The 12,216-nt window shown below is 49.2% G+C and overlaps 1 protein-coding gene across 3 annotated transcripts in view; it reads left to right on the top strand.

The window, feature by feature from the left end:
- csdc2a (cold shock domain containing C2, RNA binding a) overlaps positions 1-11,224 on the top strand; it is a 53,438-nt gene extending 42,214 nt beyond the window's left edge. For all 3 annotated transcript variants that reach the window (XM_052043001.1, XM_052042999.1, XM_052043000.1), the window contains 2 exons: positions 1,939-2,061; positions 5,513-11,224. In XM_052043001.1, coding sequence (XP_051898961.1) covers positions 1,939-2,061; positions 5,513-5,675 — 286 coding nt within the window. In that variant the 3' untranslated portion in view covers positions 5,676-11,224. The remainder of the gene's footprint in view (positions 1-1,938; positions 2,062-5,512) is intronic.
- The last annotated feature ends 992 nt before the right edge of the window (positions 11,225-12,216 follow it).

Genomic DNA, 12,216 nt, shown 5'->3' with positions numbered 1-12,216 from the left:
TCACCCTGTGACTGCATGGGTTTCCTCCCGGTGCTCTGGTTTCCTCACACATCCCAAAGATGTGCGGGTTGGTAGGTTAATTAGCCGCTGAAAGTTGTCCCCAGTGTATAGGTGGATGGCGTATCTATAGCTCTCATAATTTCATATACTTCGATCAGGTCTCCCCTCAGCCTGCAGCGCTCTAGAGAAAACAATCCAAGTTTGTCCAACCTTATGGCTAATACTCTCTAATCCAGGCAGCGTCCTGGTGAACATCTTCTGCACCATCTCCAAAGCCTCCACATCCTTCCTGTAATGTGGCAACCAGAACCGCACACAATATCGAAATGTGGCCTCACCAAAGTTTTATACAGCTGCAGTGTATTAGTGTAGTTAAGTACTCGGTGGCTGGCACAGACAGTGTGGGCCGATCGGTCTAATCCATGCGGTATCACTCTGACTCTGGAGGACTCCATACACTTGGGTCTCTTTATTTAGGGCAGGTTTTACTTTCCTTCTTCTGACTGCCGGGATGAGGGCATTGCCTTATGAGGAGCAGATTGGGCAGATCAGGGCTGTACTCTGGCGAAGGATTGGAGCTGAGTTTATTGAATAATAGGATTCTGTGCTGCTTTAAGAGGGTCGATGCTTGTGAGGATGTTACACATTGTGGGGGTTTCTAGAGCTGGGGTGTTAATCTCAGACTGCTTAAAGTGGACTGAGGAGGGATTCCTTCTCTCAAAGGATTATCCCACCGTAGCTGTGGAAGGTGTGTCATTAACACATTCAATCAGTTTTAACACAGAGACAGGAAGGAGCCCAGAGCCCAGATCATGATCTCACTGAATGTCAGGGCAGGTACAGTGGAGTCATAGAGTCATACAGCACAGAAACAGGCTCTTTGGCCCAACTGCCAATCAAGATTCCCATCTGAGCTTGTCCCATTTGCCCACGTCTGGCCCATATCCCTCTAAACCTTTCCAATCCATGTACCGACCAAGTATTTTTCAAATATTGTCAACGTACCTGCCTCAACCACTTCCTCTGGCAGCTCATTCCATATACTGACCACCTTCTGGGTGAAAATGTTGCCCCGCAGGTTCCTAGTAAATCTCTCCTCTCACACCTTAAACCTATGCAGTCTAGTTCTTGATCCCCCAACCCTGAGAAAAAGACTGTACACATTTCCCTATCTATGCCCCTCATGATTTTATACACCTCAGTAAGATCACCCATCATTCTCCCACACTCCAATGAAAAAAGTCCCAACCTGCTCAACCTCTCTCTATAACTCAGTCCCTCAAGTACCAGCAACATCCTCATAAATCTCCTCTGCACTCTTTCCAGCTTAAAGACTTCTTTCATATAGCAGGGTGACCAAAACTGAACACAATATTCCAAATGCAGCCTCACTAATGTATTGGTATTGGTATTGGTTTATTATTGTCACTTGTACCGAGGTACAGTGGAAAAACTTGTCTTGCATTCTGATCGTACAGATCAATTCATTACACAGTGCAGTTACATTGAGTTAGTACAGAGTGCATTGAGGTAGTACAGGTAAAAACAATAACAGTACAGAGTAAAATGTCTTGTACAACTGCAACATAACATCCCAACTTCTATACTCAATGCCCTAACTGATGAAGGCCAGTGTGCCAAAAGCCTCCTTCACCAGCCCGTATATCTATGATGCCACTTTCAGGGACCATGGCTAACTCCTGCCCCCTTCAAAAGGAAAATGGAAAAGTACTTGGAAGGTTAAAATGTTGCAGAGGTCTGGGAAATGTGCGGGGAAGTGGGATTCATTGGATCGATCATCAGAGGAGCCAGCATTGGTCCATTGGACCCTTCTGCTGTTGGCAGTTCCTGGCAACGTCTGTATGCTTATCTCTCACAGAGCAGCATAGCATTGTCCTGTTCCTTTCTGAGATTCTCACCCTGTTTCTCCTCTTCCAGCTCTGCCCGGGCAACACTTGGCCCCATTTCCAAGGGCAAATGCAAGTGCTTCTCCAGGTCGCAGGGTCATGGGTTCATCACCCCCTCGGACGGGAAGGAGGACATCTTTGTGCACATCTCTGAGTGAGTGGTCACAGTGCTCTCTTTGGAATGGAAAGTCATCCTTAAATCCGAGCGATTGTTGGGTGGGGAGCAGGGAAGTTGAAGTTCAAGTTTATTGTTTTCATAGGCAGACATACACGGGATATAAAAGCCATGAAAATTAGCTTCTTGCAGCAGCAGCACAGTACATTGCAAGACGAGGACAAACATAAGTTAACATAACCTTAAATTTACATAAATTATACATAATTTAATCATATGCAAAATAAGCAATGAAATAAACATAACGATACCAGTGCGAGATTGAGAGAGAGAAAACTATATAGTCCGAGGTAGTGTTGGGGTTTTTCAGGTGGGTTCAAGAACCTGATGGCAGTGGGAAAGAAGCTGTTGTTGAACCTTGAGGTGTGGGTCTTCAGGATCCTGTACCTCCTGCCTGATGGCAGCATAGAGAAGAGGGCAGGGCCCGGATGGTGGGGGTGCCTAATGGTGGATGTCGCCTTCCTGAGACATCGCCTGTCGTAGATGTCCTCGACAGTGGGGAGGGCTGTAGCAGTGAAGGAACTGGCTCAGTCCACCACTCTCCGCAGCCTCTTGCGTTCCTGTGAATTGGAGTTTCCATACCAAGTCGTGATGCAACCAGTCAGGATGCCTGCCACTGTATGTCTGCAGAAGTTTGTCGGAGCCTTTAGTGACATGCCGAATTTCCTTAAACATCTAAGAAAGAAGAGATGCTGGTGCACCTTCTTCATGGTTGCATCTGTGTGCTTGGCCCAGGATAGATCCTCTGAGATGTTGGATCTGTGTCAGTGGGGAAAGGGGAGATCTTAGTGGACAGAGTCAAAGCCCACCAGGCACATGGGGAATTCAAATTGTAATTAAATAATATGGGTGAACATGGAACTTCGGACTGTGTCCTGGATTTCACAGTCTTTCTCCAAAGGTTGAGGAGCCTAAAACTAGAGGGCATAGATTTAGGTGAGGGGGGAAAAAATTTAAAGGGGACCTGAGGGGCAACTTTTTTTCGTGGTATATGGAATGAGCTGCCTGTGGAAGTGGTAGAGGCGGATACAATTACAACATTTAAGAGATGTTTGGACAGGTACATGGATAGGGAAGATTTAGAGGGACATGGGCCAAACGCAAGCAAATGGGTCAACTCAGGCAGGCAACTTGGTCGGCATGGACGAGTTGGGCTGAAGGGCCTGTTTCCGTGCTGTAAAACTTTATGACTCTATGTTCAGGGAAGGAAATCTGCTTCCATACATGATCTGACCCATACGCCTCCAGACCACACAAAAGAAGCTGACTCTTAACTGCCTTGTGAAATAGCTGGGCAGTCCACTCAGTCTGGGACAATTGGGATGGGGATATTAAAGACCAATGAAAGAGAGTCTATAATGGTCCATAGGAAGTTCTGGGTCTGTCAAGTAAGTGCCATGTACCAGTTTCCGCAGCTATGGGATCAACTCTTTCAGAATCAGATTTATTATCATTGACATATGACGTGAAACTTGTTATTTTGTGGCAGCAGTATAGTGCAAGACATAAAAATCTATAAATTACAAAAATAAATAGTGCAGATAAAAAAGGAAAAATGAGGTAGTGTTCATGGACCGTTCAGAAATTTGATGGCGGAGGGGAAGAAGCTGTTCCTAAATTGCTGACTGTGTGTCTTCAGGCTGCTGTACCTCCTCCCCGATGGTAGTAACATGAAGAGGGCATGTCCCAGGTGGTGAGGGTCCTTAATGATGGATGCCGCCTTCTTGAGGCACCACCTCTTGAAGATGTCCTCGATGGTGGGGAGGATTGTGCCCTTGATGGAGCTGGCTGAGTCTACAAACCCCTGCAGTCTATTGTGATCCTGTGCATTGGAGGATCCGTACTGGGCAGTGATGCAACCAGTCAGAATGCTCTCCACCGTACATCTATAGAAATTTGTAAGAGTGTTTGGTGACGTACCAAATCTCCTCAAGCTCCTAATGAAATAGAGCTGCTGGTGTGCCTTCTTTGTGATTGCATCAATATGTTAGGCCCAAGATAGGTCCTCTGAGATATTGATGCCCAGGAACTTGAAGCTGCTCACCCTTTCCACCACTCTTCCCTCAATGAGGACTGGTGTGTGTTCTCCCGACTTCCCCTTCCTGAAGTCCACAATTAATTCCTTGGTCTTGCTGCCGTTGAGTGCGAGGTTGTTGTAGCGACACTGCTCAACCAGCCAATCTATCTCACTCCTGTACGCCTCCTCATCGCCATCTGTGTGGCACAGTGGCACAGCTAGTAGAGGGACTGCCTCACAGCTCCAGAGACCCAGGTTTAATCCTGGCCTTGGGTGCTGTCTGTGTGGAATTTGCATGCTCTCCCTGTGACCGTGTGGGTTTCCCCCGGGGTCCTCCAGTTTCCTCCCACATCCCAAAGACGTAAGGGTTAGTAGGTTAATTGGCCGCTGTAAATTTTCCCAAATGTGTGAGTGAGTGGTAGAATCTGGGGCAACGTGATAGGAATGTGGGGAGAATAAAATGCGATTAGTGTAAGTGGTTGAGTCTACAACCCTCTGTGGACTCATCGGACCAAAGGACCTGTCTCTCTGCCATATGACTCTACGAACACAGGCTCCACTGATCGATGTGGGCTGACTCTGACCCAGTTACAAACTTGATAGCTTCCCTCAGATATTCAAACAGGCAACAGAAACCAAATCTGGGCACAAGTTTCCTGGTTACCACTCCAGTTTGAAGTCAAGTTGAATTTAGTGTCATATGCACAAGTACGGTGAGGTACAGGTACGAGTACATTGCAGCAGTATCACAGGCACGTAGATTCGGACAACACACAGAACTAAATTATACATGAATTATACAAGACAGTGAAGAAAAAGACTGCAAAACAAGACATCAGTGCAAAATAAAACCTACAATCAGAGGCAAGTCCACGGCAGTGCAAGAGGTGGGCCGTAGTGTTTTGTTACTGAGGTAGGGTTAGGGTTAGGGTTGTGCAGGTCGGTTCAAGAACCTGGTGGTTGCAGGGAAGTAGCTGTTCCTGAACCCGGTGGTGTGGGACTTCAGGCTTCTGTACCTCCTGTCCGATGGTAGCAGTGAGAAGGGGTAATGACTCGGATGGTGAGGGTCCTTGATCAAGGCTGCCTTCTTGAGGCAGCACCTCCTCTAGATATTGTCAATGGTGGAGAGGGCTGTGAGGGAGAAAGGCCAAATGATCTTGGATCAAATGATCTTTCTCCTCCTCCTTTACAATCCCCTGCACTAAGTAGGAAGGGAGCTCAGTAAGTTCACAAAGCTTCTAGTCACCAAAGTACTTCTTCCTTGTAAGGCTTGAAGGGTCAGGTGCAACATTCCTGCTTCTAAATTCTTATGTTCACATCACCATTCTTCCAGCTTGGAGTAACCCAACTCCCTCACCGCCGCCTCAGGGCTGAACTCGCTGACCCAGACTTTTCTGTCTTCCTTTCCTCAAGCATCGAGGGGGAATACGTGCCGGTGGAAGGAGACGAAGTCACGTACAAGGTGTGCGCCGTCCCACCCAAGAACGTGAAGTTCCAAGCCGTGGAGGTGGTCATCACCCACCTGGCCCCAGGGACCAAGCACGAGACCTGGTCCGGGCAGATCGTCGACTCCTGAGGCAGCAGGCAGGCACTGGGAGGGGGTTCGGATCCGAAGCTCGAATAGACTGGCTCCATCAACGGGACTTTTTAAACAGTGAATCGAAAAAAAAAACTAATAGTGGGGAGAATATGTGATTTGTGAGTTGTGTATTGTAATAGACTTTACAGGTTATGGTTTAAAAATGGATTATATACGTATAACACAAAGCTACAGGCTAGAGAAGGGGGTGTGAGTGTGGCTTTATCCCTGACCTTTACCCATGTTTCTCCTGCCTGGTTTCAACCTCCAAATTGGCACCAAGGCAAATAAAGGCAGAATCTACTTTGTTTTCCCAGTGGAGGGCTCCTATTAATTTTTGGCTGGCTTTGCTGCAGCCTGGAAGCATGGGAACAGGACTAGGCCATGGAACCCCTTGAGTCCCTTCAGTGAGATGTGGTGGAAGGGTCTCCCTGTCCTGGTCCAGTAACCCTTATCCAAGAAAGATCGACAGGTCCCAGCGCTGTGAAGTTTTCAGTCTGTCCTGTCTGGCCTCTGCAGCTTTATTAGGACGGGGATGAAGAGCTGCGGGTTTCCATATGTCCGGGCCTTCCACTGTTGAATGGCTCCATTCCAAGGTTTTTGTTACACACTCCAAGAGGAGCTTCCACCATTCACCCCCACTGAATCCCGGGATCACCCTCAACCCCTACAGCAGATCATTCCTACACCTGCCAAAATCTTACCAGAAATGGAGAACCATGAAATCCACTTGCGTAATCCTGCATTCCTTTAGCATTCTGCAATTGAAATTAGGTTTCTACTCCACTTCCCCCCAACAAGGTGAAACACAAACAGCAACCATTCCCTGTGGAAGGAGGAACAGTTGACATCCGGGACCCTTCATCAGAACCGACTGAGTTACTAGGGGTCCCACACCTGAAACGTTAACTGTACCTCTCTCCACAGATGCTGCCTGACCTGCTGAGTGTTTCCAGAATTTTCTGTGTTTTGTTTCAGATATCTGGCGTCTTTTTGTTTTTGATTTTCAAGAATCATTTCTTGTTTGTTGCTCTCAAGTTGGAAGTTTGACCAGACTGAGTCATCCCTGCACCTCCATTTGATTTCCGTGCCAGGCCACATGGAAGGAGACATTTCCTGTCCAACATTCCCATTTCCCTCACTCTCCCGGCCTCCATCACCCCATCTCTCTCCCCTCCTCCATCCGCCCATCGCTAACACACTCCTCCCACTGGTTCCCCTCCCCTCACCGTTCCCATCTGCCCTCCCCACCTCCCTCACTTGATTTCTCCCTCTCCCATCAGACTCCACCATCTGCAGCTCCCTGCCAGCCCACCTCTCACCTCCCGGCCTCTGTCACTGTCTCCACTCTCCTCTCCTCCGTCTACCTATCGCCCCCCCCCCTCACCTGGATCCACCCATCAGCTGCCAGCTCTTGCTCCTCCCCTTCCCCTCACCCCTTCATACTGCCCATCTCCCCTCTTTCCGTCAGTCCCGATGAAGGGCCTCGACCTGAAACGTTGACTGTCCATTTCCCTCCGCAGATGCTGCCCGACCCGCTGAGTTCCTCCAGCATCTTGTTTTCCTCTCCAGACTCCAGCATTGTGTCTCCGTTCCAGGTTTGGGGGGGCGTGGGGGGAAGAATTGGACCACATTGTCCTGAGTTTTCCTGTCGATGGGCCTCCCTGGGACAACCTTGTTTCCCAGCACACCACCAGAACCCTCCAGATTATCCAACTCCTTATCTCCTTCCTTGGCTCGAGTAAAACCTCATTCCCCCCCACCCCTGTTGAAAATTCCAATCCCCAAGTTTTATTTATCTTCCTTGCTTCCCGCTGGATGTTCCCAACACTACCCATCCCTGTTCCATTACATGGCCACAGGGTGAATTGGGCTTGGGGTCACAAGCTGCCCTGAGCCCACCCTGCTGCAGCGCACTGGAACTTTGAAGCAACTGTTCTCTTGCTGTCTGGTGGGACTGGGGACCCGGCCATTTTGGGGGACTTAACCTGTCGTTTAGCCTCTGCCTCCCTGCTTCTACCTAGTATGGGCAGTGCAGTGGCACAGCAGTTAGAGCCACTGCCTCAGAGCTCCAGAGAACCCAGGTTCAATCCTGACCTCAGGTGCTGCCTGTGTGGAGTTTACACGTTTTCCCTGTGACTGTTGTAGGTTAATGGGCTGCTGTGAATCGTTCCTAGTGTGCAGAGAAGTGATGGGAGAAACAGCAGGAACTGACAGGAGGTGTGGAGGAGTGAGGGCTGGGCTAGACTCAAGGGGCTGAATGGCCTTCTTCCATAAGAAAAACACAAGGAAACAGGAGCAGGATGAAGCCATAAGGGGACCCAGGAGATGGAATAATGACACCCCCACAAAACTGCTCCTTCGTCCTCTTGTGGGAAGGTGGAGGGGAGGTTCATTTGTCCAATACCCCATCTACATCACTGTTCCCTCCCCGGAGACTCCCCAAAGCCACAGCCACTTTGGCCGCCGATAAGGTTCAAAGCTGGGGTGAATGAGCACGGCTCTCCTGGTGCACTTGGACCTCTCACCTGCAGTGGGCGCCCCTGTGGCTTGTACAGAATCCCCCTGCTCCACCAGGAGACCAGGCGTTGGAAGAGCTGCCCTTCTGTTCCTTGGCATACCGAGCCAAACCCCAACATACACGGGGAGGGAAGCTGCAGGCGGGCATTGGATGTGATGGCAGAGACCTGGAGACCTCAGATGGTAGGACTGGAGCCCTTCTCCCCTGGGTGTGACCGACCAGAATCCCTCTCCTTGGGCATCCACTACATTGGGTGGCAGACCCCACTTAGCCACAGTTATGGTGCCTCAATCCTCAAGCAGTCAGCCGACACCCATTGCCAAGCATCTAATACCCATCGAGTGGGGCCAGTGTATAACTTGGTGAGCGAACTCCCTCTGGGCTGGGATTGATATTACTGCTGGGACCTTACCAATTAGAAGTGTAGAACAGAGAGAGGAGTTTATTCTGGGAACTGTATAAAACACTAGTTGGGGCACAAATTGAGTCCATGGACAGTTCCCAACACCATAGAGGGTGCAGAGGAGATTTAGGCAGCGGTTGCTTGGCTAGAGTTATGTGGAGAGACTGACCAAGACTTAATTGCAGCGTGTACGTTTATGAGGGACCCAGGCAGTGGGACAGGAAGGTCCTATTTCCCTTGGGCAGTGGTGTCACTAACGAGGGTCACAGAGTTCAGATAATTGGTAGAAGGAATGAGACAAGTTGAGAAAAAGTTATTTCACTTAATGAATTAAGGAAGCCAATTTAGGAACAGCAAACTCCCAGAAAGCGGCAATGAGATAATGACCAATGTTTTTGGAATCGAAGATTTAAACTGCCAGCGATCTGTTTACATTATCCAGCTGGGTGATGTCACCAAGGGCAGGTTACCAACAGGGTTTCCTCTGGGTGCTCCGGTTTCCTCCCACATCCCAAAGGCGTGCGGGTTGGTGGGTTAATTGGCCACTGTAAGTTGCCCCTGGTGTGTGGATGAGTGGTAGAATCCGGGGGGAGTAGATGGGAAGGAGGGAAGTTAGGTTGCAGGGGAAATGGGATTGCTTTGAGAGCCTGCATGGACTTGATGGACCGAATGTCCTTCTATGTCGTATGGAAGTAAGGAGACATAACTCACTTGCCCAACCCACCCTTGTAACACAGCTTGTAACACCACAACCAGCAACACCCAGGGGTGGGAGCATCCCAGGGTGAGTCCTCTTACTGTAGCTGTTTGCTGGGAGCAGAGGTGATGGGCGAGAGAGGAAGGAGGGCTGTTTGAGTGTGTGACGGAGGGCTGACTGTGGAGGTGATGGAACCTCCAGAAGGTTTCCAACCCTGCTGTGCAACCCTAAAGCAGGACGCTGCCTGTCCTGGTGCTGGGGAGGGACTCGAGATGTCCTGAGGGTTCAACTAATTAATGGGCAGCTTACTGCGAACCTCCTCGATCTCACTGGGATAGGCAGCCCTGACCCAGCTAGTAACAGAATTGGACACCAGCTTCTCTTTTCCCCCAGGATTATATCTTGCGTTTCACATCCACTAATCTGCAAGGAAGGTGAATCAAGGAGCTTTGAGTTCCTACAACCAGGACCTCCGACTGTTCCTGTTGTACACCTGGATACAATGGGGAAATGTGAGGGGGGAGAAAGGGAGAGAAACTGTTTCAGCTCCCTTGACTGCCTAGCGTAAGGAGTTTAAAATTCACAGCAGTAAAATCACAAACACTTCAAGTTTGCAAATATTTGGAAATCTCTTCCCCAAAAATGGGCTTGACTCCAGCTCCAACGTGGAGGACTCTCCAGATTTGTCCTGCAGTCTCCAACACCTTGTACATACATTACCTCCGGAGAGAGCTCTAGGTCTTCAGAAGTTCACCTGAAATGGCAGGCAGCCAACTCCAATTGGTTCACCGGTGCCTACTGTCAGGGTCCTGGGTCAGCTCCTTGGACGTGTTCCTCGTGTGTAAGTCAATTGTTAAAGGGGGAGATGGTTTTGAGGGCAAAGGTGGGTTATGAATGGTTCAAGGGTAGAGCAGGCTTTTGGGGCTGAATAGTCTCATCTCCTATGAAATGGATGAACCTTCAGATGTTTGTTTAAATATTTCAGGAGAATAGCAAAAATGTCCACTGTATAACATGGGGGCACAGTGGCAAAGCCGCCGCCTCACGCTCCAGTCACACGGGTTCGATCCTGACCCCTGGTGCTGTCTGTGTGGAGTTTGCACATTCTCCCTGTGACCATGCAAGTTTCCTCGGGGTGCTCTGGTTTCCTCCCATGTCCCAAAGGCGTGCAGGTTGGTAGGTTAATTGGCCTCTGTAACTTGCCCCTAGTGTGTAGGTGAGGGGTAGGATCTGGGGGCAGTTGATGGGAATGTGGGGAGAATAAACATGGGATTAGTGTAGGATCTCAGTAAGTGGGGAAGTTACTGGGACAATTTACTCCAGAATCTTGGGTTGTCTGAAACCTTCAAGGAAGAACGTTACAATCCAGCTGCCTACCTGTGTGCCTCAGTGAATGTAAGTATCAGAGAGCTTCCCACAGCTCCAGGGAGTAGGGTCAATTCCCAATCCATGTACAGAGAGGTCTCCCCCCTCACCCTCCACCCTCAGCCACGCACTCCAGTCCCCTCTGTGACTCCGGTAGGGATCAGGACTAAATTAAACTGCTGACTTTCCCTGCTCCATTGATTGAGGTAACCAGGAGCAGCTGGTTTCCATGGGAACTGGGTGGGGGCAGAGGAAAGAGATGGAGAGTTGGACGGGGGGAACTGAGGTGTTGACGGCCACTGTTAGACTGTAGGTTAACCCTTTCATCAAACTGTAGCATGAATCATTCCCAACACTGCTCTGCACGATGTTTTGGTTTTTACCTAGTTGCACCTTTCCTTTCAGGAATAAGATGTGTCTCTGTGAGTCAAACAGTGCTAATCTCCATTGTGACTACTCACCATTAACACTGATATTGAGAATGACTGAAACCAATAATGGATCACTAGAGAGCAATGGCTTTGCTGGCAATAACTACCAATAAAGCGCAATAGCATCCACATTGTGGTCTATTCATTCTACACGGGATCTTGTCTGAACCTTCTGATGACGTGTCAGAGTGAAAGAACTGAAGGGAAGCTGGCCTGGATAATTCAGATCTGGCTGAGCACATCCCTTGGTACAGCAGGTTGCAATCGATTTCCGAGTCCTTGTTGCTGGTTCCTGCATGAGAACCCTCGAATCAGGTGGACAGGGGTTCAAAGACTTAGTCTGGTGCCTGAGCACAATCATCTATGCCAGCAGTCCAGCACAGGACTGAGGGGGGTGCCACACTGTTGGAGGAACCACCTGTTGGAAGGGGATTCAATACATGTCCACATGCCATCTTCTCAGGTGACCCTGCTGAAGAAAGTTCTCCCGAGTGTCCTGCGCTAATATTCACCCCACAGCTCTGGTATAATGGCACAAGACTCTGGTTAGGCCACATCTGAAGTGTTGCATTCAGTTCTGGTCACCCCATCATAGGAAGGATGTGGAGACCGTGAAGAGGATGCAGAAGAGGTGCATCAGGACGCTGCCCGAGTTAGAGGGCATGTGCTATAAGGAGAGGTTGGACAAACTTGTTTTCTCTGGAGCAGTGGAGGCTGAGGGGAGACCTGATGGAAGTTTATAAAATTATGAGAGTAGACAGCCAGTATCTTTTTCCCAGGGTTGAAATGTCTAATACCAGAGGGCATGGATTTAAGGTGAGAGGGGGTATTTTTTTTACACAGAGGGCAGTGGGTGCTGAAATGCGCTGCCAGAGGTGGCAGTGGAGGCAGAGGCGTTTAAGAGGGTCTTAGATAGGCAGGTGAATATGCAGAGAATGGAGGGATATGGACATGTAGGCAGAAGGGATTAGGTGTCATTAGCTTAATTGGTTCAGCACAGCATGGTGGGCCGAAGGGCCTCTTCCTGTGCTGTACTGTTCTATGTTCTAACTAACACAAAAACAAAATTACAAAGGCAAAACACTGCATGTGCTGGGAATCTGAACTAAAACAGAAAATAT

Source organism: Pristis pectinata, chromosome 33 (genome assembly GCF_009764475.1).
Source record: "Pristis pectinata isolate sPriPec2 chromosome 33, sPriPec2.1.pri, whole genome shotgun sequence".
NCBI classification, from domain to species: domain Eukaryota; kingdom Metazoa; phylum Chordata; class Chondrichthyes; order Rhinopristiformes; family Pristidae; genus Pristis; species Pristis pectinata.
The sequence above is the reverse complement of the archived record's forward strand: the minus strand, read 5'-3'. Positions and strand labels throughout refer to the sequence as shown.